Consider the following 23,653-nt stretch of genomic DNA (forward strand, 5'->3'; position numbering starts at 1 on the left):
GCCTTTCTCAGGGGGTAATAATTAAGCTGAGACCAGACAAGATTTAGGGAATGCTGTTCCAGCCAGAGGCATGGTAAGTGCAAAGGTTCCAAGGCTAGAAAGTACCTGGCACCTAGTGCTCTATAGATATTTATTTAATAAATGAATGCACAGGTGGATTGATGGTGTCAAAGTCAACATATAGAGATGAATCTCTAAAGTTTAAATTTTTTATTTGGGAATCAAGAATTGCAATTCAGGGCTTACACACAGACCGGGTTGTCTTTGGTATGTCAGAAGAACAAAGGTTTGGAGATTTTATAAAACAGAAATGTTACATATTGCTCTTCAAGGAAGTTTACTGGCACTAGTAAAGTGGGGGTTTATCAGCTTCTTGGGGGGCTGGCAAGCTTTGATTGGTAAGTGATAGCGGTGGATAAAACAGAATTATAGCAGGCTGTTTCAGTAGCTATTAGATAAAACTGGTTTTAGGTTACAGCAGGCAGTTTTAGCAGCCAGGCTTGCAAAAAACTACTTTTTTGGAGCAATGTTATATGCCCTGAGTATTTGTTCCCCTGGCTTTTCAATTCTGTCTTAGTTGGATATGACAAGAATGACCCAATTCGTATGATCAACTTTCAGAGTGGATGAAGATCTTTCACGGATGGTGATTTCAATTTATCTCCAGCCTCATCTGAGGTCTCTATGTCCCACGCATTGCTATCTACACACACTAAGTTCTTGCTTCTTAGCCTTTGCTTGTTATCTCCTTCTCCTGGATTTTTTTTTTTCTAAATATTTTTTCTCCTGCCTAATCCTGAATTAACTTATAACATTCCATTCAAACATCATCTTCTCTGAAAGCCTTTCCTGATTCCAGCCTCCCCCCCACCCCCACTGTGCTCCTTTTGCTCCCTGTTGGTCTCTAGCTTTATTCCTAACTTTGCATTTGTCACCCTTCGACTGCCAGTTTGTAGTTTTCCTTAAACACTGTGAGGTCGTTAATGGTAGGAATTGGGTCCGCTTTATCTTTGTTTATCCAAGACCCTGATAGGGTCTGGCATTCAATAAAAGTCATTGATAAAGATCCAGTCTCTACCTTCAGGAATTCAGTTATGGTGATCTGCATACACTTAACTCCACCAGACTATAAGCTTTCTGAGGGCTGGGTGGATGTTCCATCTGAAATGCTTCCCCTTGCCCCCTGCCCCCACCAAGGATGAACGCTGACTGTGGTGGGAAAACCAGATGAGGCCCATGCTGCTGGTTGGCTACTCAATGACTTCCATCTTTGCTTCCAGGAGCCTGAATTTTGCCTGAGACTCTCCCAGGCTGGGGAAGTGAATCAGGATTGCTCTAAGCCAATCAGAAAAATGTCATTTTCTCTTGCCAGTGGTTCATCAAGGGATGCACATGTGACACTGATCCGGGCAATGAGATAAAAGGGAGTCTGAGGCCGGGCGCGGTGGCTCACATCTGTAGTCCAAGCACTTTGGGAGGCCAAGGCGGGTGGATCACGAGGTCAGGAGATAGAGACCATCCTGGCTAACACAGTGAAACCCTGTCTCTACTAAAAATAGAAAAAATTAGCTGGGCATGGTGGCACTCACCTGTAGTCTCAGCTACACAGGAGGCTTAGGCAGTAGAATGGCTTGAACCCGGGAGGCAGAGGTTGCAGTGAGCACCACTGTACTCCAGCCTGGGCGACAGAGCAACACTCCATCTCAAAAAAAAAAAAAAAGAATCTGTTGGGTGTTTATGGGAAAGGTTTCCCTCCCTATAAGAGAGAGGTACTGGGTCAAGTAGCCGTTCTAGCTCTCTTTCGGCTTTGGTAGTGCTGGGTTAAGGATATGATATGTGGAGATATGGCAGCCATTTTGCAACTATGAGGCAATAAACACAAGTATGAAAAAGCCAACATGCTGAGTAGGATAGGAGGGGAAAAATGAAATAGATGTTGCTGAGTCACTGAATCAACTGCTGACTTATTGACTTACTAATAAACAATAAAGGCAAGGTGTGGTGGCTCACACCTGTAATCCCAGCTCTTTGGGAGGCCGAGGCGGGCGGATCACTTGAAGTCAGGAGTTTGAGAACAGCTTGGCCAACATAGTGAAACTTTGTCTCTACTAAAAATAGAAACATTAGCTGGGCATGGTGGCACGCACCTGTAATCCCAGCTACTCAGGAGGCTGAGGCAGGAGAATTGCTTGAATCCAGGAGGTGAAGTTGCAGTGAGCCCAGATCATGCTGCTGCACTCCATCCTGGGCAATATGGCAAGACTCTGTCCCAAAACAAACAGTAAATGCCATGGTGCTTTAAGCCAACATTTAAATATTTTAACTTGCTTGCAGCTCAATATTTCCTGAGTGGTTTATCCGATAAGTGTAGCTGCGGCAAATTTTATTTTCCAAAAATGGCTCCAATAATATTTCTGGTTCCCCATGCTCTTCCAGACCCTTGCCACTGCCCTGAGGAGATGGAGTCTACGTCTCTTCTCCTTGAAGCTGGGTGGACCTTTGTGGCTCCCCTCCACAGTGGTAATGACATTAAGTATCTTCCACTAAAAGGCACTACAGTGTCCACTTGGCTCTCCCTCGGGAACATGCTTTAGAACTCAGGCTTTATTTTGTGAGGAAGCTCAAGAAAAGTGCAGATGTCCCCAGCCTTCTGACCCAAGTGAGCTTCCAGCCAACAGCTAGCACCAACCTGTCAGCTGTGTGAGATGCCTTTTGGACATGGCTGATCCTGATTGACACCATAAGCAGAGATGAGCCTTCCTGCTGAGCCATGCTCAAATTGTAGATTTCTGAGAAGAAAAAAAGACTGTTGTTCTATGTCTATAAACTTTGGGGTGATTTCTTATACAGCAGTCAATACCTGGAAATCCCTTCCTGCAATGCTTCCTATAAATGCCAGGACTGATAAAAACAGTACTGAAATAATTTGAAGGAGGGACAGATGAGAGGGTCAGGGGAGGGACAAGGGAACAGAGAAGTCTTCTGGGAAGAGGTGTCTTTTTTTTTTTGTAAAATAGCTTTATTGAGATATAACTCACATATGTTCACCCATTGAAAGTGTACAGTTCAATGCCTTTTAGTATATTCAGAGTTGTATAACCATTACCACAACCAATTTTAGAACATTTTCATCACCCCAAAATGAAATCTCACATCTTTTAATCGTCTCCTCCAATTCACCTATGCTCCCTTCCCCCAGGGCCTTAGACAACCACGAATCCACCACAGGCTCTATAGATTTGCCTATTCTGAACATCTCCAAACCTGCCAAACCTATGCCATTAAAAGGCACTACAGCAAAGAGCATCATGCAACTTGCATCACACTGGGGGCCTGGCAGAGAAGTGGTGGTGGTGGTGGCATCAGGCAGGGCCTGATCCATGCGGTCCAGGGTGACCATGTGGGTCATGCAAATGGCATTACACAATATGCCATGCCTGGCTAAGGTTTTTGTAGGAAAGGGGTTTCACCATGTTGCCCAGGCTGGTCTTGAACTCCTGGGTTCAAGCAATCCTTCTGCCTTGGCCTCCAAAAGTGCTGGGATTACAGGTGCAAACCATCACACCTAGTCCCCTGAATACTGTTATGCAATCATCCCCCAGTTTCCACCAGGTATTGGTTCCAGGATCTATTAGGATACTAAAATCTGAATATACTCATGTACTGTAGTTGACCCTGCAGAACCCCTGGAAATGAAAAGTCAGCCCACCCTATACACAAGTTTCACATCCCATACTGTATTTTCCAACCATGTTTCACTGTGGATGTGGAACCCTCTGATAGAGAGGGCTGACTGTATTTATTGAAAAAATAAAAAACAAAAAACAAGAGTTGTGTTAGTGGACCCATGCAGTTCAACCCTTGTTTTTCATGGGTCAACTGTATATCTAGAGCTTATAGGAAAATACCTCTCCCAGTAACCCTGCTCACCATTTCTCTCTTAAGCTATTATTATGATTGGCCACGGTTTGCTATTTAAATTTAAACTTAAATAAAAATTTGGCCTTTCAGTTATGCTAGCCACATTTAAAGTGCTCAGTAGCCATATGTGGCTAATGGTTACTATTTCGTACAGCACATATTTAGAACATTCCCATCATTTCAGAAATTTTCACTGGGAACATTCTGTGGAAAAAGGGGGCCATCAGGCTGGGCGCGGTGGCTCAAGCCTGTAATCCCAGCACTTTGGGAGGCCGAGACAGGCGGATCACGAGGTCAGGAGATCGAGACCATTCTGGCTAACACGGTGAAACCCCGTCTCTACTAAAAAATACAAAAAACTAGCCGGGCGAGGTGGCGGGCACCTGTGGTCCCAGCTACTTGGGAGGCTGAGGCAGGAGAATGGCGTAAACCCGGGAGGCGGAGCTTGCAGTGAGCTGAGATCCGGCCACTGCACTCCAGACTGGGCGACAGAGCGAGACTCCGTCTCAGAAAAAAAAAAAAAAGAGGGGGGACCATCATAATGTGAGTCCATCTTCTGGAGGAATCCTGGGAAGGGGACAAATGAGAGATGTTTGGCATTGTGTAATGGTAATTTGGTATTTAATTTTCAAAAATGTTTACCCAATTCCTATTCAGCCAGGTGTGGCGGCTCTTGCCTGTAATCCCAGCACTTTGGGAGGCTGAGGTGGGAGGACTGCTGGAGCCCAGGAGTTTGAGACCAGCCTGGGTAATAATAGGGCGATCCTATTTCTACAAAACACCAAAAACAAAACAACAATTTTGCTGTTGTGGAGTCAGGACAGTCCTGGGTTAAAACCTTTGCTCTCCTTAGCTGTAGAAACAGTGGGTCTCAGCTTTCTTATCTGTTAACGGTAGCTACTTTTCCATAGGGCTGTTTTGAGGATTAAGTGAAAGTCCAAGATTGTGTCTGGCACACAGTAGCTTCTCAGCAAATGTTTTCCTCCTATGTCAGGGAATGGCTCCTTTATCCCGTTTTGGGTGCATGGGATGCCATACCTGGGTGGCCCTGAAGGGTAGGTGCTCAGGTGTTATGTTCTGTAGATGGCATATCCTTGGGAAAAGCAAGGCAATTAAAAACAGCGAGAGATTGCTCTGGTTAAGTTTTCTCCTATAACTTTCCCCCATGGGTCAGCTGGGTAGAATCTGCCATTTTCCTAATACTCACTGATGGTAGCGGCATTCGGAATTACAATAGCTGAAGCCGGAGCTGAGTGGAGAGAAAGGTCTGTCTCTCAGGCCCAAAAAGAGGTTACATATCCATGGCTGTCCAGTTTGGTGGTGCAGGCCCTGAGATCAGACCAACCTGGATTTAAATCCCCAAACCTATACTCTAAGCTATGTGACCTTACGCTAGATACTTCACCTCTCTGGCCTTATGAAATAGGAATAATAATACCGTCTAGGTTGTTAGGAGTATTAAATGAGGTAAAGCAACTGAAAACGTGTAGGCACTGTGTTAAATCATTAAATAAAAATGGGAATGAACTTATAGGCTTGACATGGGGGATTAAATAATATATGAAGACAAGTACATGGCAAATGCTTAATTAATGTTGCTTATTTTTATGTCTGCAAACTGACTTAAAGGAGAGGCCTTTAAGAAAGACAGCGGGGCAATTTGCGCGTTGATGCTCTGTAACATCCTAGGAGAAACTGTGCAGGGTACCCGCTGGGACCAGAATTCAACCAGGTAAGGGGCAGAAAACCACAAATACCTCCAGGCGCTCCTGGGGGCAGCGCGGCCTCACCAAAATCATGCAAAACTTGGTTTGCTAAGAATCCTCAGTTCCACTAAAGCAGGCGCTTTACGCATCTCAGTCGGTAAAATGGGGCCCAGGACCGAGGTAGAGGTGCATTCTCGGCCTCAGGACTGAGTATTTTGTGCGCTCCAGTATCGCAGGAAGACTACGCCGCTGACACCCTAGAGACTAGCAGGCACCGCCTTGAGGCGCCTTCACCACTTGGCGGTTCCGGGTCCGAGCTTCACGGCTCCACGTGACTCACGCCCGAACCACGTGATCAGGGCCGTGGCTCCGCCCCGCTCCCGCGCCCAGCTCCCGCGCCCCGCTCCGTTTCCGGTAGGGGCGGAAAGCGGAAGTGTGGGAGGGTCTGCGGGGCGGGCTCAGGGAGGTCCGCGGGGAGGATGGAGCAGTGAGCGGGTCTGGGCGGCTGCCGGCAGCGCCATGGAGACGGTACAGCTGAGGAACCCGCCGCGCCGGTGAGGGGCCACTGGCTAAGAGGACGGGCATGGGGGCCGGGCAAGGAAAGGCGGGAACTGACTAAGGGGAGACACCTGTGTGGGAGTCCCCGGAGAGAAGCGACCCAGCTGATGGGGCACCTGCTGAGTGAGAGGGTTGGGGGGACGTCTGGTGGGTGAGGGTCCGGCTGAGGGGAGCATCTGCTAAGGGGTTAGACTTGGGACCGGTTACAGGGAGCACTCGCTGTGGGGAGACTCTGCCGAGGAACATGGGGACAAGTTAGGGAGAGTACCTGCTGAGGCCGGGCCACTCGGGGGAACGCTGTCCAAGCAGAAACTCACGGAGGTAGGGGCGAATGCTGAAGCAGGGTGAGAATCTGTGAGGGATCTCTTTAAGGGAGTGGATCGAGAACTGGCCAAGAGGAAGGCCGGGTGGACTTTCAAGGGTCCCAAGTCCCACTTGAGGGGTGCGGTGGTGGGGAGTGGAGCGGAAAAGCTTTGCGCCTAAGGCTGAAGGCATGCGAAGAAAGGTTGAGGGGATGGTGGAGAGTAGCATTTCAGAGGATGCTGTTGGTGGTGACCCCACCGTAGGATGGCATCTTTAATACTGATGTTCAGAGTGTCTTCTTAATGGTCTTCACATCCTCCTCAGCTCTTAAGAACCTGACATTGGGAGGTAGGTAAGGAAATAGAGGCTATTTTCGAGATGGGGAGACTGAGGTCCAGAGCAGTTGGGAAACGTGTTTCCTTCTTTACTCCGGGTCTCTGAACCCTGCCAGACTGTGCCCTTTTCAGGCCTCAGTTGTTTTGTGAATATCAGCACCAAATCCTAGTGGTACCTGGAATTGCTTTAGGTCAAGATCAGAATGGTGGCTGATCCTAGAAAATCTCATCTCCTGAATTTCCCTTGTGGACATCCCGGGTCTTTTGCCAATCTGCCACATCTGGAGAAAAGTAGGGACTAGAGACCGGAGAAGTCATGCTTCTCTGAGGTGCAGTGTGGTTACTTCTATTTTACAGAGACCTCTGACTTCCTGCAGCAGAATGAGCTCTAAAGAAGGAAGTGTTTAGGGTGTGGAAGTGCAGGGCAACCAAGAGGTGAAGAGAAGGAATTGACTGCCTGGACAGCACTCTTAGGGGCTGTTTGAGCTTGGGGGTGTTTGAGGTGCACAAACATTGCAGAAGGCAAATAGGTGGTTGGGATGGGCTTTGGATTCACCCTAGCGTAGTGTGCTGAGACTGTAATAGTCATGATTATTACACTCATATTGCACTTAGCGGGTGCCAGGCGCTGTTCTAAGTGCTTGCCATGTCTCCTGCTGAAGCATATGAAATTGCTGATATTTGACCATCTTTGAACCATAAAAACGGTAACTTCATATGGTTCAGTTTATTGACTCATTTGAACCTCACAACAATCCTGGGTGGTAGATATCCCTGTATGTCTGTTTTACAGATGATAAAACTGAGATACAGACAGGGTAGTGATTTGCTGGGAGAAGTCATAGCAAGAGGCAGAGCTAGGATTTTAATATCCGTGGGGTCTAGTCCAAAGTCCATGTTTTTTTTTTTTTTTTTGAGACGGAGTCTCACTCTGTCGCTGTCTGGAGTGCAGTGGCGCAATCTTGGCTCACTGCTGTCTCCGCCTTCTGAGGTTCAAGCGATTCTCCTGCCTCAGCCTCCCAAGTAAGTGGGACCACAGGTGCGTGCCACCACGCGTGGCTAATTTTTTGTATTTTTAGTAGAGACAGGGTTTCACCGTGTTAGCCAGGATGGTCTCGATCTTCTGACCTCGTGATCCACCCTGACCTCGGCCTCCCAAAGTGCTGGGATTACAGGCGTGAACCACCGCACCCGGCCATGCTCTTAACTGCCTCACTCTGATGCCTCCCTGAAAGTACCCCTGTTTCACAGGTCTCTGTGTATGTTAGCAGATATTTGCTATAGTACCACAGTGATCCAAATATAAATGCACACCAGTTAATGTTTCTTTCTGAACTATGTTCGTTCGTTCTTCTTGGTTTCTTTCTCTGAGGCCTTGATTTAATTGAAAAGAAGATTAGGAATCTGAGTTTTGTTTCCCTCTTTGCCTTGTGTTACATAATCTCGGGCAGAGGATTAAAGTTTCTTGGCATGCTCATTCCTGTACCTTTTGGATTTTAAAAAATGTATTAAAAGTGCAAGAGAAGAGCATTGCAAGACTGGGTTCTTAAGTGGCTGGTGATTACCTGCTCATTGTAACTAGCAGACTGCCTAATTTGAAGCAGATCAATTTTATTATCATTTACATCAGTTTATTAGGACATGACAAAGTATATGGAGTGGGTGGTTTAGACAACATAAATTTGTTTTCTCACCGTTCTGAAGGCTAGAGATCTGAAATCAAGGCATTGTCAGAGTTGTTTCTTTTGAGGCCTTTGCTTGGCTCGTAGATGGCCATCTCCCTGTGTCTCCATGTTCTTCCCTCTATACCTGTCTGTGTCCTAATCTCCTCTTATGAGGACACCAGTCATATTGGATTAAGTCATGCCCATATGACCTCATTTTATCTTAATTACCTCTTTAAAAACCTTGTCTCCAAATACAGTCACATTCTGAGGTGGTGGGTGTTAGGACTTCAACATATGAATTGGGGTAAGCTGGGGACACAGTTTTATTATTAAAAATGTCCATTTATCACGTATATTTGTTGTAATCCGTATCAAACTCTGTGTGGAAAAAGAAATAGTTATACATAATATGAACTTTATGGGAGTTCTGAAATGGGAGAAAGCTTTGAGAATTAGTCAAACCTGTAAGTGACTACTTCATAGACACCATTATTTGTGTTTGGAAAGATACAGATGTCTTTTCAGAAATTCAGGTCGTGTGTGTTTCCAACAACCCCAGTGCAGGAAATGCCCTTTGTGTTCGTGAGTTTGACATTTGTGTGTGTGTGATTAAGTGAGTGATGACAGATTGGTGTCTCATATAAGAGTTAATAATTTAAAAAACTGGCATAGTGGAAGGTGTAGAGTGCATTCCTGGGATGCTGGCCATCCACATGGCCATCTGACTTAGGAGAGAAGCATCTACTAGTATTTGGTCCATGGATGCTCTGTTGACCAAGCTTGTTCATTTATGAGCAAGTGCTGAAACTGTCTGGAACCTGGGGAAGTCCCAGATAAGAGAACTGCATTATCAGAGTCAGGCTGTTTTGGTAATAGTGTTCTGTGAAGAATCATGGTATAAAATATTGTTATGAATTACTTATCAAAATATTTTTTATAGAGATGTTGATAATTCAGTAATACTTTTTAGGTGAAATTCTGTTTTGTTGTGATAATTCACAAAGATTGCTGATGAAATTCGTGATTCCCATCATTACATTTGTGAATCCATTTTGCAAATATATTTTGACCACTTCTTGGTTAATAGTGCCTTAAGTTCAAGTTGTTTTTAATAGCCCCAGATCAAAAACAAACAAAAAACCACTTAGGTTGTTTCAAAGAAGTATCTGAGCAGTCCTATAAAGTTTGTCTGTCAAAGTATTATCAGAAGCTTGCAGCTGTCTCTCTCAAGGCAATGTCAATTTCCTTTGTTATGCTGTGGTCCCTGAAGTAGTTGAAATAGTGACTTTTGCATTTTGTAAACCACAGAGAGTCAACACTTCAAAGAAACATATTTGATCTTCCTTTGTATAAGCTGTTTATACAACTTTGATTATACTTGAGAAATGAGGTATTGTCCAATGTTTATACAATCACAAGTCAGGACTTTACCAGAAAAACCCTGGCATATGAGATGTTCATTCTGACTTGAGTTTATAGAAGTTTCAGTTCTGAAGTTTAAGAGGAGTTTCACTTCATCCCTTTTCATTTTGAAGGTAGGCGTTTTTATGATGTCATTGGTATCTAATTTTTAGGACCTTTTGGTTTTCAAAGGTCACTGTGATCATTTTGTTTTGTTGATATTAAGTTAAGGCAGTTTTGACTTGGAGCAGTTCTCCATTTTTCTGGTACATAGTCCTTGATATTCATAAACTTCTGTAAGATTGTCCTTTTGAGATCAGTGTTTATTGGTAGATACACTTGATGTGGTCAGGGTTTTTGTTGGTTTATTTTTTGTCTTATGATTTTAATCTGTTTTATTTAGGAAGGTACACATTTGTGTGTGTGTGTGTGTGTATGTATGTATGTGTATTTAAGTCTTTTCTTGTAATAATTTATATTATCCAGCTAGTCTAAACCTTTTTTTTTTTCCTACAAAGAAGTCTCCAGTGTGACTACTTCCATATTTCACCATTTCCTCAGCTCTCTATTCTTTGTTGTTCTTTGTAGTTTCAGGAAGCCATTGTGTGGACTACACGCACACACATATGCACACACACATACACACACACACACATATTCCTTGGCAAGTTCCTTCTTTAAGCTCATTAGTAATTTTTAGAGATCTCAGAGTTTTAAAGAAGTGTTAATTTACAACCTCCCGTGTTTGTTATGATTGTCTAGCATAGTCAGAGAAATCTGAATTATCTGGAAATTGTGAGCAGCCAAGTACCTTTGAATTTTGGGACTAGTCAAAGGTATGTGTCTACTCATGGGAAGGTCTTTGTGAGAATATCTGAAACTCTCAGCTGCCTAGTGATTTTTCACTTTTGATCATGTCTAAATGTACACTTGGTACTTTCTGTTTCTGTGATACCTATAGAATTTATGTGTTTTGACAAACTTACAAAAAACTTGCTAATGGAAGAGCAAAGGTTTCCTATGTCTTCCTTAGTCTGTAGTCCAGTTGATAGTTGTGTTTCAATTCATAATTACCTTACATTAAACACCTTTTCTGAAGAGATAATTATATCATTTTAATTCATGAAATCTCAAGATTTAAATAGATTTTGAAAGATACATCGAATGCTTGAATCTACAGCATTTCAGCCACAGGACAATTTTTTTTTTTTTTTTTTTTTTTGAGACAGTCTCTCTCTTTCACCCAGGCTGGAGTGTAGTGGCGCAATCTTGGCTCACTGCAACCTCTACCTCCCAGGTTCAAGCGATTCTTATGCCTCAGCGTTCTGAGTGGCTAGGATTACAGGCGTGTGTCACCATGACTGGCTAATTTTTATATTTTTAGTAGAGACAGGGTTTCACCATATTGGCGGGGCTGGTCTTGAATGCCTGACCTCAAGTGGTCCACCTTCCTTGGCCTCCCAAAGAGCTGGGATTACAGGAGTGAGCCACCATGCCTGGCCCACATGACAGTTTGTTTTCTGTTTACATTTTCCAGCAAAGGGGACCTAGGGACCTCTTAAGGCAGTCCAAACTATTATATAGGACAATTTTTATTGTTATAAAATTCTCACACAACATTTTTTTTTTTTTTTTTGAGATGGAGTTTCACTCTTACTGCCCAGGCTGGAGTGCAATGATGCGATCTTGGCTAACCACAACCTCCGTCTCCTGGGTTCAAGTGATTCTTCTGCCTCAGCCTCCCGAGTAGCTGGGATTACAGGCATGAGCCACCACACCTGGCTAATTTTGTGTTTTTAGTAGAGACAGGGTTTCTCCATGTTGGTCAGGCTGGTCTCGAACTCCTGACCTCAGGTGATCTACCCGCCTTGGCCTCCCAAAGTGCTGGGATTACAGACGTGAGCCACTGCGCCTGGCAGTTGTTAGAAAATTCTTTATACAACTTGAACTGAAGATTGACTCTTGGCATCCCTCCATGTGCTTGCTTATCAGAGTGACCCAGAGCAAGTGTCATCTTTCCATAGGCCAGATGGGATGGTTCATGCCTATAATCCTAGTGGTTTGGGAGGCTGAGGTGAGACCTGACTCAGGTCTTGCCTGACTCCAGGAGTTTGAGACCAGCATAGGCATAATAGCGAGACTCCATTTCTCTAAAAAAGAAAAAAAATGAGCCAGGCGTAGTGGCAGGAGCCTATAGTCCCGGCTACTTGGGAGACTGAGGCAGGAGAATTGCTTGAGCCCAGGAATTTGTGGTTACGGTGAGCTATGCACCACTGCACCCCAGGCTGGACAACAGTGACACCCTGTTTCTTAAAAAAGTCTTAACTAGTAAAGATTGTATAGAGAAGTTCCTGGGATGCTAGTCATAAAATAAATGATGTATTTATGTTCTAGTTGCTAGCAAATAAAACGTATTTTGTGTTTATATTTCTTCATTCACAGGCAGCTGAAAAAGTTGGATGAAGATAGTTTAACCAAACAACCAGAAGAAGTATTTGATGTCTTAGAGAAACTTGGAGAAGGGTGAGTGTAAATAAACTGTAGGTAGGCCATTGGGTCCCAGTCTTTTTCCTGCTTCAGAAGAAGCAGAAGGATATGAACCTTTCAGCATTGCTCTAGGTGGGTTGGAACGTAAATTTACAGCTTGTGATGTTCTTCTTCACTGTATTCCCATCACTATTATAGACAGATTTAGTGATTCCTGGTCTTTTTAACATGAAGAATATCTATTGTTTTCTCTTTTGTAGAATCTGTGGTTTGTATGATTTTATCTACTTAACGGATAGCACTAATTAGATTATAATTCTGTAAGAAATTTTAAGATTTGCTGTTCATAATTTCTGATTGGTTTGCAATAACTGTTTCAATGAAAATCAATGGAATTTAGTATTTTAATATTTGCACCTTTGTGAAATATAGTAAATCAAGCACTATCACCACCTTTGCAGCTACTTAGGAGATCCACAATCCTGGGTTAGGAGCCAGTGGATTTCTTGAAACACAGATTTGTTAATGCGTTTATAAAATGCTGATGAAACGATATTAGTAATATGCAGTGACCATCATTGACTTTCATGATACAATAAAGTTTACGTAATTTTTATACTTTCATATATCCTTTTAATTCAATCCTGTGTATTCCTTCCCCTGTAATGACCAGGAAATTAAAATGTTAAGGACATAATTTCTTAAGTTTTTCTTGTTGATTTTTGATTAGGTGATACAATAATATTATTCAAAATTTAAAAAAATATTAAAATGCATACAATAAAAAAAAAAAGCAAAACTGCCTCCTACCTCTCTTTGTCTCTCAGCCACCCAGAATCTCCGAGGGTAGCGGCTTCTTGTGTGTCTTTCAGAGACAGGTTATGCGTGTGTGTCTCTGTATTTTTAATCCCTTGGGAGTATTTCTGGTTCAAGGGAAGACCTGACATACTAACTTGTAAAAACAACTACCAACTGAAGACTGTATGCTCTTTAAAATCATTTCCTTTATGTCATTAGATCATTTTTTGGGTTTAGTATTTTTTATGTTAGGAGACAGATTTACAATGTTAAACCCAATCCTGGATTACATGAAATGGTTTTTCATGATTTACCTCCTTGTAAAAAACATTAGTCATCGTCTTTTTGTAAATTGGAAAAATACTCTTTGGAATCCAGCAAGAAATAAGCAGAGAAGGGAAGTAAAAGATGACACACCAGCTGTGCTGTGAAAAGACAAGTCCAAGATGAATCTGAAGACTGCCAGTTGACTGGCATCATTAAAGGTATGGGGAAATGACAGTCCCTCTACATCTGTTGCCTGCCATTTTCAGCTTCAGCTTCCCATCCTTGCTGTTTTCCCTAAGGCAGCGAGGCCATGACCTTTAATCTAACAGTGCTCATAAGTTATACTTAGAATAAGGTCAAGACTGATAGGCATAATTGACTCTGCAACTAACTTATTTCTCTCATTTCTAATGCAGTTTGCTCTTATTACTATAATGTGAGGCAGACCTGGGTTAAAATCCTTGCTCTACTGTTTATTGGTCATAATAGACAAGTAGGCTTGAGCAAATTGCTTACTATTTTGGAGGCTCACAATCCTCATCTGTAAAGTTGGGATAATAATATATCGATTCATAGAGTTATGTTATTACCTGAGGTAATTAGGGTAAACTATAGTGCTTGTCACAATAATAAATGTTCAGTAAGTGGCAACTATTGCTATTCTATTTTAAATGTATCAACTGAAGCATTTTTGAGATCTCATCGTGTCAAGTCTTAAAGTATTTTTAGGTGTTCTTATAGGTAGCTCTGTTTGAGCTGATTGAGTTTGTGGAATGTCAAAGGAAGACTATAGACAGAGAATATATCAGAAATATAATGTAAACAAAAAATAAGCTAATTATGATTTTTTAAATTGTGTTTTATTTATTTGTTTATTTATTTATTTTTGTAGAGATGGGGTCTCAATATGTTGCCCAGGCTGGTCTCGAACTCTTGACCTTAAGTGATCCTCCTGCCTCAGCATCCCAAAATGCTAGGATTACAGATGTGAGCCATTGCACCTGGACAAATTGTGTTTTAGATCTGTGGATGTCTTCTGCAAGGAATGTGGAAATTTCCCTATGAAGATATCACCAGGGAGAAAACAAAGCTTCAGATCTTTCTTCCTATACTATCACCTTATTGTTCTTCTAAATAATAACAGATTTCTGGTATTTCTTGGATTTCTGTTGTTCTGACTGAATGAACCTAAGCAAGCCTCATTTAACTAGAAATATTTTGAAGGAAGACCTTCACTATACTTTTTTTCCAAACATGTGATGCAATGCTTTTTGTTGTTGTTGTTGTTGTTTTTTGAGATGAAGTCTTGCTCTGTCACCAGGTTGGAGTGCAATATCACAATCTTGGCTCACTGCAACCTCTGCCTCCCAGGTTCAAGCAATTTCCCTGCCTCAGCCTCCTGAGTAGCTGGGACTACAGGCACACGCCACCACACCCGGCTAATTTTCTGTATTTTAGTAGAGACGGAGTTTCACCATGTTGGCCAGGATGGTCTTGATTTCCTGATCTCGTGATCTGCCCGCCTCAGCCTCCCAAAGTGCTGGAATTACAGATGTGATTGACGCCTGGCCAATGCTATTCTTAAATTGTTCTGGAGAATGAATGGTTTGTGAATTCTCACTGACTTGTATCTTGTGAAGTGAGCTCTGGCTAAAAAAACTGTTGGATTCTGGAAGCTGCAATATCATTCTGTGTTATGAGGGTCATATGGATCTGCGGCAGAGTAGAGCCAAAGCTCCAGACCAGGATGAGTGGAGAGCACTTGGGAAGTGTTTTCAAGTGGAGCCTAGCACCTTTTTTCTTCTGGTTCAAGTTGTACACATTGACTCATTTAAGTTTTTATCGTAGAATGATAACAAAAGCATCTTGCCCATGGTTTCATAAACAATGAGTGCTGTCATTAAGACTTGTACCTGGTTAATTTGGCCTCAGATACTGTAGTATTTCCATTTTTCTATATAGATCCCTGCCTTGGATGGCTTATGTAAAACACGTACTTCTCCATTCTCTGCTGTCAGTTGTAATTCATTGAATCATCTCATTTTGTTGAAGGGAATCAAGTTTTAAGGGACTTGCTTGTATGAGTCCTGAAATCTTCTAACCCCTCCCCCCCTTCAGATTACTGTAAATGCAGTATATGGAATCAGGAATCTTAATTTCATATGAGCTATCAGAGTTTTCCTTGCTATCAGGATGCTTAGGGAGGTATGGAGAGTATTCTGGTCAAGATTGCTGAGTGACTGTATGCAGAGAACTTTCTAATACATAAGAATAATGAGTGAAAATTATTTTAAATATAAAGATATATAGACAGCTATGGACAAGGGATAGGAAAGAAATCTAATCAGTGGAGACTAAAGCATGCCTTATCCTTGTCAGGAGATTGCATTTGAGCTTCCTGCATGAAGTTGGGGGCTGGAACTCAGCTCTTGATCTATGAACTAAAGCTGAAATAAATTTGCCTGACTACCACCAGAAAGTGTCATTTGCCTATGGCCTGGGGAAAAAGTAGATGTACTGGTTCGATAATAGGAACTGAGCCTGGGTTGTATTTAAGTATGGTATCTTGAAGGGCAAAAACCCCAAACTCTGAATGTAAGACCTGGTTTAAGTTGTATATCCCAGACGACTGTACTGAGAAAACCATGGAATCATCTGACAGTGAGTGTGGTATAGAGGAAAATCATTCAAGATAAAATGAAATCCATGCAAGGAAATCTGCCATGATGGGAGATAATCAGCAGAATGGGAGAATTCACACTGAAGGAAAAAGAAATAATGGAGCAATCTCAAAAAGGATTTATTATGATTATAATTTTCAAAAAGATCAAGGAGGAGATAACATTTTTAAAGAGCATCAGATTATTAACATGATTATTAACACATTTGCCCAAAGGCAGATAAAAAGTTGGGAATCTGGACAATGAAAACTACAACAATTGAAGTTTTAAAAACCCAATAAATTGGATAAACAGTAAACTAGACAAACTGAAAGGAGAATTTGTGAATTGAAAGATAGAAATGAGACTCATCACAACATGCAGAACGGAGAAATACAGTGTTGGAAACCAGGAAGACAACATAGATTGAGGAGGTCTGATACAGTTTTGGTAGGAATTCTAGAAGAAGATCCTAGAAGTGATAGAGGAAATAATCAAAGAATAATGCTGAGAGTTTTTCGCTCTTGAGGAAAGACACGAGCCCTCAGATTGAAGAAGCTTATGAAGTGCCAGATTAACTCCTAGTTATATTACAGTACAATAGTAGGCTGTTAAGGACAAAGGAAACCTTACAAGCTATGGGGAGATTACCCATGGAAAATGATAATCTGATGAAAGCAGACTTCTCAGCCACAATTGATGTTGGAACACTGCAACAACAGTGCTATGGGAAAGCCTTTGTCAATCTGGTATCCAACCAAACTATCATTCTAGAGTGCAGGTGAAATAAATACAGTTTCAGACATATAGGAGCTAATTTATCAAGAATGCCTTTGGATGGAAGTAACAATACCCAACAAACAGTGACTAAAACAATAAAGACATTAAGAACTAAATAATACATCTGGGAGTGTGAGATTCGAGAAGCGGTTAATTGGCTTGACAATGGTTTAACATCTGGGTATTTCTCATAGTCTCAAATGGCTCCATTAGTTTTAAGCATCATTCCTCACATGGCAGTAACCAAAGTAGGAAGGGAAGTGGCAGGTGGAAATTAGACCTTCTTGTGTGCTTGTTTCCTACCAGGGAAGAAAGTCTTTCCCAGAAACCCTTCAGCAGAATTATCTTCAAGTTTCAGTGGCCAGAACTGGGTGACATGTTTGCCACTAGTTCAGTCACTGGCAGAAGGGAATAGGAATTCTGTGAGTGGCTTGGACTACCATGGTATATCTCCTGGGATCAAGCACATCACTGTAACAAATTAGGTTATTTTAGCAAGGAAGAAGAGACAGTGGTTGAGTTGTTCACACATGCTCAACAGTTGGCTCTCTCTGGCAAAAATTATTTGGTGTCATATTTAAGGATCATTATGCTAGTTTTGCAAGTATGACAGCTTCTAATGGAATGGACATGTGTTTATGTGCTCTACATAGATTTAAAAAGTTTTGTGTTACTTTCACATTGAAACAGTTCATGAGCATCTGTTTGGCAGTTAGAGTATTCTACTTTGACATAGTAGGTGGCACTGTTATTTTGATTTTTTTTTTTTTCTACCAAGACAGTGTGAAGATACAGGTGTGTTGGGAAATATGAAAGATAGTTTACTCAGTATTATTTCACTGACAGCTGCCCAGGATTCCAATGAAAATGTTATCTGTATAAAGTGACCATCACATTTGTGATGGTCAAATGAGATACCATCACATCTTGTAAGGTAGTTTGTGTTATTGTCATTTTATAGATGAGAAAATTCAGGTACAACAAGGTTAATAAGGTGTTTGTGAATGATAGCTAAATTTAGTGTTGGTAGGACTCAAATCCAGCATCTTTACTTTCAAAATCTAGTGGCCTTGTAGCCTCCAAATTGACTAGATACATAAACTTTATTTTGATATTAAGCTGTTAAGGGAAGATGGAGTAGGAAGCAAAGAGTATGTGTGCTGTGTTTACTTGATACTAACATTAAACAGGCTTAGATTTTAATTAGTTTCCATAATATTTTAAGTATTATTGTAAGTAAGAGGAGCAAGGATAGAAAGATCTTGTGGTACTAGAGTGAATGCAATAAAACAAAGACTGCCACTTCCATATCATACCCCAGTATAGATGTGGAGAGAATGTAAGCTTTGTTTTCAGACACACCTGGGTCCAAATACTGGACTGAAAGCACACTGGTTTCAAATCCTGGACTGATAACTTATGTGACTTTGGGCAAATCATAAACTCCTTTGAACCTTTTAACATTTACCTGTAAAATAGGGATAATCATCTCATCTTCGTTTTTTATAAAGTTGAATTGAGATGGTGTACTGTCTCTAGCAGATAGCAGGCGTGAAGTGCATGACAGCTACTATATTACCATGCCATAATAATACATTCTTTACAGTTTTGAATGTGAAGCTTTCAAGATGCCATTTTCTTGTAGTTCTCTTGACAGTTTTTTCCCCCAAAGTATTTCAGCTATCTTAGTTTTGCAAGTATATATGTATTAGGCCCTTAGGGATATATGTTAGAACTATCAGTTGCTTGTGTTTTACCACTTCTTATGTCTTGGCTTGCTTTGACTTTATAAATGTTCTTCTTCTCCCAAATATATAGGTCCTATGGCAGCGTATACAAAGCTATTCATAAAGAGACAGGTCAGATTGTTGCTATTAAGCAAGTTCCTGTGGAATCAGACCTGCAGGAGATAATCAAAGAAATCTCTATAATGCAGCAATGTGACAGGTAAAGGCCTGTGGGCTTCCTTTGGGGAGAATGTGGTTTTGAATTTGCTGTGATTGTTTAGAGTTTGACACCTAGAGACACATTTACTTAGATATTTTGCAGAAGGGAGAATTCGATGGAATCGCTGCATTTTCTTTTCAGAAAAAAATATGATGAAAATGGAATGGTTATGTTTGTAGCTAAACTTCCATAATGTTTATGCATGGCGTTTGTTTTTTTGTTTTTTTTCAGCTTTTCTTTTTTTTTTTTTTGTTTTGAGACAAAGTCTCACTCTGTCGCCCAGGCTGGGGTGCAGTGGCGCAATCTCGGCTCACTACAACCTCCACCTCCCAGGTTCTTGTGCCTCAGCCTCCCGAGTAGCTGGGACTACAGGCATGTGCCACTACGCCCAGCTAATTTTGTATTTTTGGTAGAGACAGAGTTTCACTATATTGGTCAGGCTGGTCTCAAACTCCTGACCGTAAATGATCCGCCTGCCTTGGCCATATCCCAAAGTACTGGGATTACAGGAGTAAGCCACCGGGCCTGGTTTTTTTCTTTTTTTCAGTGAGTCCTTTTAGACACTAGGAAAAAGAGGCAGAAGGTGGTGCTTGGTTTTTTTTTTTTTTTTGTGATAGTGATCTTTTTTACTTCCTATTGAGAAAACATTTCTGCAGAGATAGCTAGGAACAGATAATTCAAATGTTTTTTAGTTCTAGAAACCTTAGAATATCAGGTAAATCTATAAAAAAAAAAGAGTAGTTATGTATATACTACTGTCTGTTCCTTCACATTAAAAAAAATTATTCTAGCTGAGAGTACTTAAGTGTTTATTTTTGAGGAACTAAGATTTGTCAAATGTTGTAAGCAGGAAGTCAGACCAAAAGACGACCACAGAAAACCACGTGGTTTGCTCTGAAATTCCATGACAACACGGGTTGGTCACTGATAGGGCAGGCTTCCCCAGCACTATTTAGATTAGAGACAAACACAAAGTTATGGGGCAATGCCAGTTCTAATTAGTTGAAGATGGATGAGAAATTCTCTCAGTTGAAGCTGCATTCATTCTTCTGAAGGCTTTTTGGTCAGCAGATCAACTTAGTACCCCCTGTTTGCAAAACTTCTACATTAGGGTTTAGGTGGGGCTACCTACCAGAAAATTAGTCCAGAAGCCTTTCGGTCTCACAGACTTGGGAATGTAGTCCTTTCTTTTCTTTCTCCCTCCTTTTTATTTTTCCTTCTTTTTTTGTGATTATTGTCTACTAGATAAAATCCCCATTTTTCTTGATTGGATTGACCAGATGAAGGTGGCAGTTTTCCATTTTGCTCCTTTTTCAGATACATTTTGGAAGTTCTTTCCATTTGGCAAATTGGGACTTAGTCACTTTCAATAGACTGTGTAGGAGCTGTGTTCCAAACAGAGTATGGAAATGTCTTTAATTAAAGAAGAGATATTTTGAAGAGTCTCTCCTGTGCTAAGCACTGTAAGGAATACAGTGAAATACAGAGCAGAGCCCTTGTGCTCTCGGAGCTTATAGACTAATTGGACAGGCTAAGTATATATATATATATATACACACACACACACACACACACACACACACATATGTATAGAGGAGAATCTAGCCAACAATGCAAGACTATAGAGAACATATTTCAGTAGTAAATACTTGATAGTAATGGCCTGCAGTATTTAACTCCTGTCAGTACTGTATTACAGGGAGAGTAAATGTGTTGATATTTACCTTAGTCACTTTTTTCATTAATATTTAATGTGTGTGTGTGTGTGTGTATGTTTTGCTATCCTTGTGACTGTGTGTGTGTGTGTGTGTATGTTTTGCTGTCCTTGTCACTGGCATATTTCCCAAGGTTTGAAGAGGAAATTCTGAGTTCCGAGTTAATGAAGTCAATTTGGTTTTAGCATCAGTTGTTATGAAACTTTATTTGGCCATGATAACCATCTAGCCAGTTAAAGCTGGCAGTTCTCAGAGGGCACATTATTTTATTTTAATAGGATATTTGATTTTTCTCTGAAATTTCTTGTTAGGTGTCTCTCTTCCAGTTTGAGACCTAAAATTCCAGGTTTGATACTGAACATTTTTTATTTATAATAGGTTGTAATGTGTGTATGTTTTTATTACAAAGTGCATATGACTTCTTAGAAGAATTCAAATGAAAAGAAAATCACTTTTCCCTTTGGAGAAATCGTCATTCTTCTTTTTTTTGTTTTTTTGAGATGGAGTCTCTTCACTCTGTTGCCCAGGCTGGAGTGCAGTGGCATGATCTCGACTCACTGCAAGCTCCGTCTCCTGGGTTCACACCATTCTCCTGCCTCAGCCTCCCAAGTACCTGGGACTACAGGCCCCGCCACCATGCCTGGCTGATTTTTTGTATTTTTAGTAGAGACAGGGTTTCACCGTGTTAGCCAGGATGGTCTCAATCTCCTGACCTCGTGATCAGCCCGCCTTAGCCTCCCAAAGTGCTGGGATTACAGACGTGAGCCATCGTGCCTGGCCAAAATCATCATTCTTAAATACTCCTTGATACACATATTCTTCCAAATCTCTTTGGAATTTTACAATCATTACTGTTTTGTAGCGTGCTTTTTTGTTTGTTTGTTTTTGTAAACACGATGTCTTCTCATATACTCCTCTATAGCATTTTTCATGGATTCATGATACTTTATTATATGTCTATATCATTCTTTCTTTTTTTTGAGATGGAGCCTTGCTCTGTCGCCCAGGCTGGAGTGCAGTGGCACCATCTCGGCTCACTGCAACCTCCACCTCCCGGGTTCAAACAATTTTCCTGCCTCAGCCTCCCCAGTAGCTGGGACTACAGGTGCACGCTGCCCTCCCTGGCTAATTTTTTGTATTTTAGTAGAGACGGGGTTTCACCATCTTGCCCAGCCTGGTCGCAAACTCCAGAGCTCAGGCAATCTGCCACTTCGGCCTCACAAGGCGTAGGGATGACAGGCATGAGCCACTGCACCCAGCCCTGTATCATTAGTTCTTAAATAAATTCCCTAATGTTGGATGGACATTTAGATGTTATCTAAATTTCTACTTTTGTCAGTAGTGCTATGACGGTAACTGTTGCTTTTTGAACATTTATAATTCTTTTTTGAGGGTAAATTGTAGACATAGAAATGCTGGTTAAAGGAGCCACCAATTTTTTATACTTCTGTGATTTATTACCCTCCAGAAAAGCGATACCATTTTGCATTCTTATCAGGAGGTTGCCCATTTTATCCTTAACTATGAATAATTGATCTTTCCAGATGAGGAATTAATTTTTATATACTTAATAGCATGAATTAAGAGATGTTTGAAGGCCATTTTATTAATTTGTATTGTCTCTCTCTCTCTAGCCCTCATGTAGTCAAATACTATGGCAGTTATTTTAAGAACACAGACTTATGGATCGTTATGGAGTACTGTGGGGCTGGTTCTGTATCTGATATCATTCGATTACGAAATAAAACGGTAGGTTTACCTTCTAGAACAATGCAGCTGAGCTAGTTTCTTATGCCATCTTTTCTCTGCCTCTTTTTCAGTGCATTCTCCTACTAGAGAGACGACTGTCACATTTCTCCTTTTCCATGGTTCTTTTCTGTCTTTATTCTTTTATGTCTCCTAAGTGTGACAGCTTTTTATTTTTAAGAGACAAGAGTCCCCTGTCACCCGGACTGGAGTATAGTGGCACAGCCGTAGCTCACTACAGTCATAGCTCTACCTCCTGGGCTCTAGTGATCCTCTCACTTCAGGCTCCTGAGTAGCTGGGACTACAGACTTGTACCGTCATGCCAGGCTCATGTTTTGTTTTGTTTTTTAATTTTTTTTTTTTGTGTGGAGACAGGGTCTCACTATGTTTCCCAACCTGGCCTCAAGCAATTTTCCCACCTCAGCCTCCCAAAGTGCTGGGATTACAGGTGTGACCCCCCATGCCTGGCAATGTGGTGGTTTTGACACCAATTTAGTCCAGTGATTTTTAGCATGCTTTGGTTATTTCTTACTGGGAAAAAAGTGACTGTTAAATCTTAGTTATAGAATGAATTCTAAATGTTTAAATTTGGATTTGGATTTGGGTTTCTGCTTCTACCTAGCATGTTATAACTTCCTCTATTTCGGGTTAATCAGAGAATAATCCCCTTATGAAAGATTATTTGCTGTTACTGTGGCTGCCAGTATAAGACCTAAGAGTCATGGGTTCTAGTTCTGGTTCAGTTACTTAATCTCTTTATGTATTCATTCAGTAAATATTTCTTAAACACTGCTTTAGGCCTGAGGAATCTAATAGTAAATAAAACAGACGACAACTCTGCTGTCATGATAGTGCACTTTGGAATAGGGCAACAAAAGCAAATTAATGGTAACTATTAATAGAACAGATATAATAATGATATATACTATGAAGAAAATGAATGAGGATGAAGTGATGGTAAAGTTGTGGAGACTGTTTGGTGGGCTATTTTTAGAGTAGTTGAGGAAGGTCACTCAGAAGTGGTGACATTTACAGGAAGACTCAAATGACAAAAAGGAGCTAAGAGTCCTGAAGGAACATTGTAGGTGGGCAGTAACCAGTGCAAAGACTTTGAGGCCGGAATGAGTTTGGCATGTCTGAATGATAGAAGGGCTACCGTGACTAGAAGGGAATAGGCAAAGGAGAAGCTGTAGGAGATGGGGTTTGACAGGTGGGCAGGGCTAGATTGTACTGGATATTGTAGGTCATGGGAATGAGTTTGAATTTTATCCCAGGTATGATAGGAAACCATTGCTGGATTCTAAGCAAGTGAGTGAGCCATCTGATGTATGTTTTGGAAAGATAACTCTGGGGCTGGGTGT

The 23,653-nt window shown here is 41.3% G+C and overlaps 1 protein-coding gene across 1 annotated transcript in view; it reads left to right on the forward strand.

Moving 5' to 3' along the window:
• Positions 1–6,054: 6,054 nt before the first annotated feature.
• STK4 (serine/threonine kinase 4) overlaps positions 6,055–23,653 on the forward strand; it is a 105,953-nt gene continuing 88,354 nt past the window's right edge. Inside the window, exons 1-4 of the mRNA XM_033186524.1 lie at positions 6,055–6,181; positions 12,334–12,414; positions 18,702–18,830; positions 22,180–22,294. Of these exons, the coding sequence (XP_033042415.1) occupies positions 6,147–6,181; positions 12,334–12,414; positions 18,702–18,830; positions 22,180–22,294 (360 nt within the window). The 5' untranslated portion in view covers positions 6,055–6,146. The remainder of the gene's footprint in view (positions 6,182–12,333; positions 12,415–18,701; positions 18,831–22,179; positions 22,295–23,653) is intronic.

The sequence above is a fragment of the Trachypithecus francoisi genome, unplaced genomic scaffold (assembly GCF_009764315.1).
Source record: "Trachypithecus francoisi isolate TF-2019V2 unplaced genomic scaffold, Tfra_2.0 Lachesis_group21, whole genome shotgun sequence".
NCBI lineage: Eukaryota > Metazoa > Chordata > Mammalia > Primates > Cercopithecidae > Trachypithecus > Trachypithecus francoisi.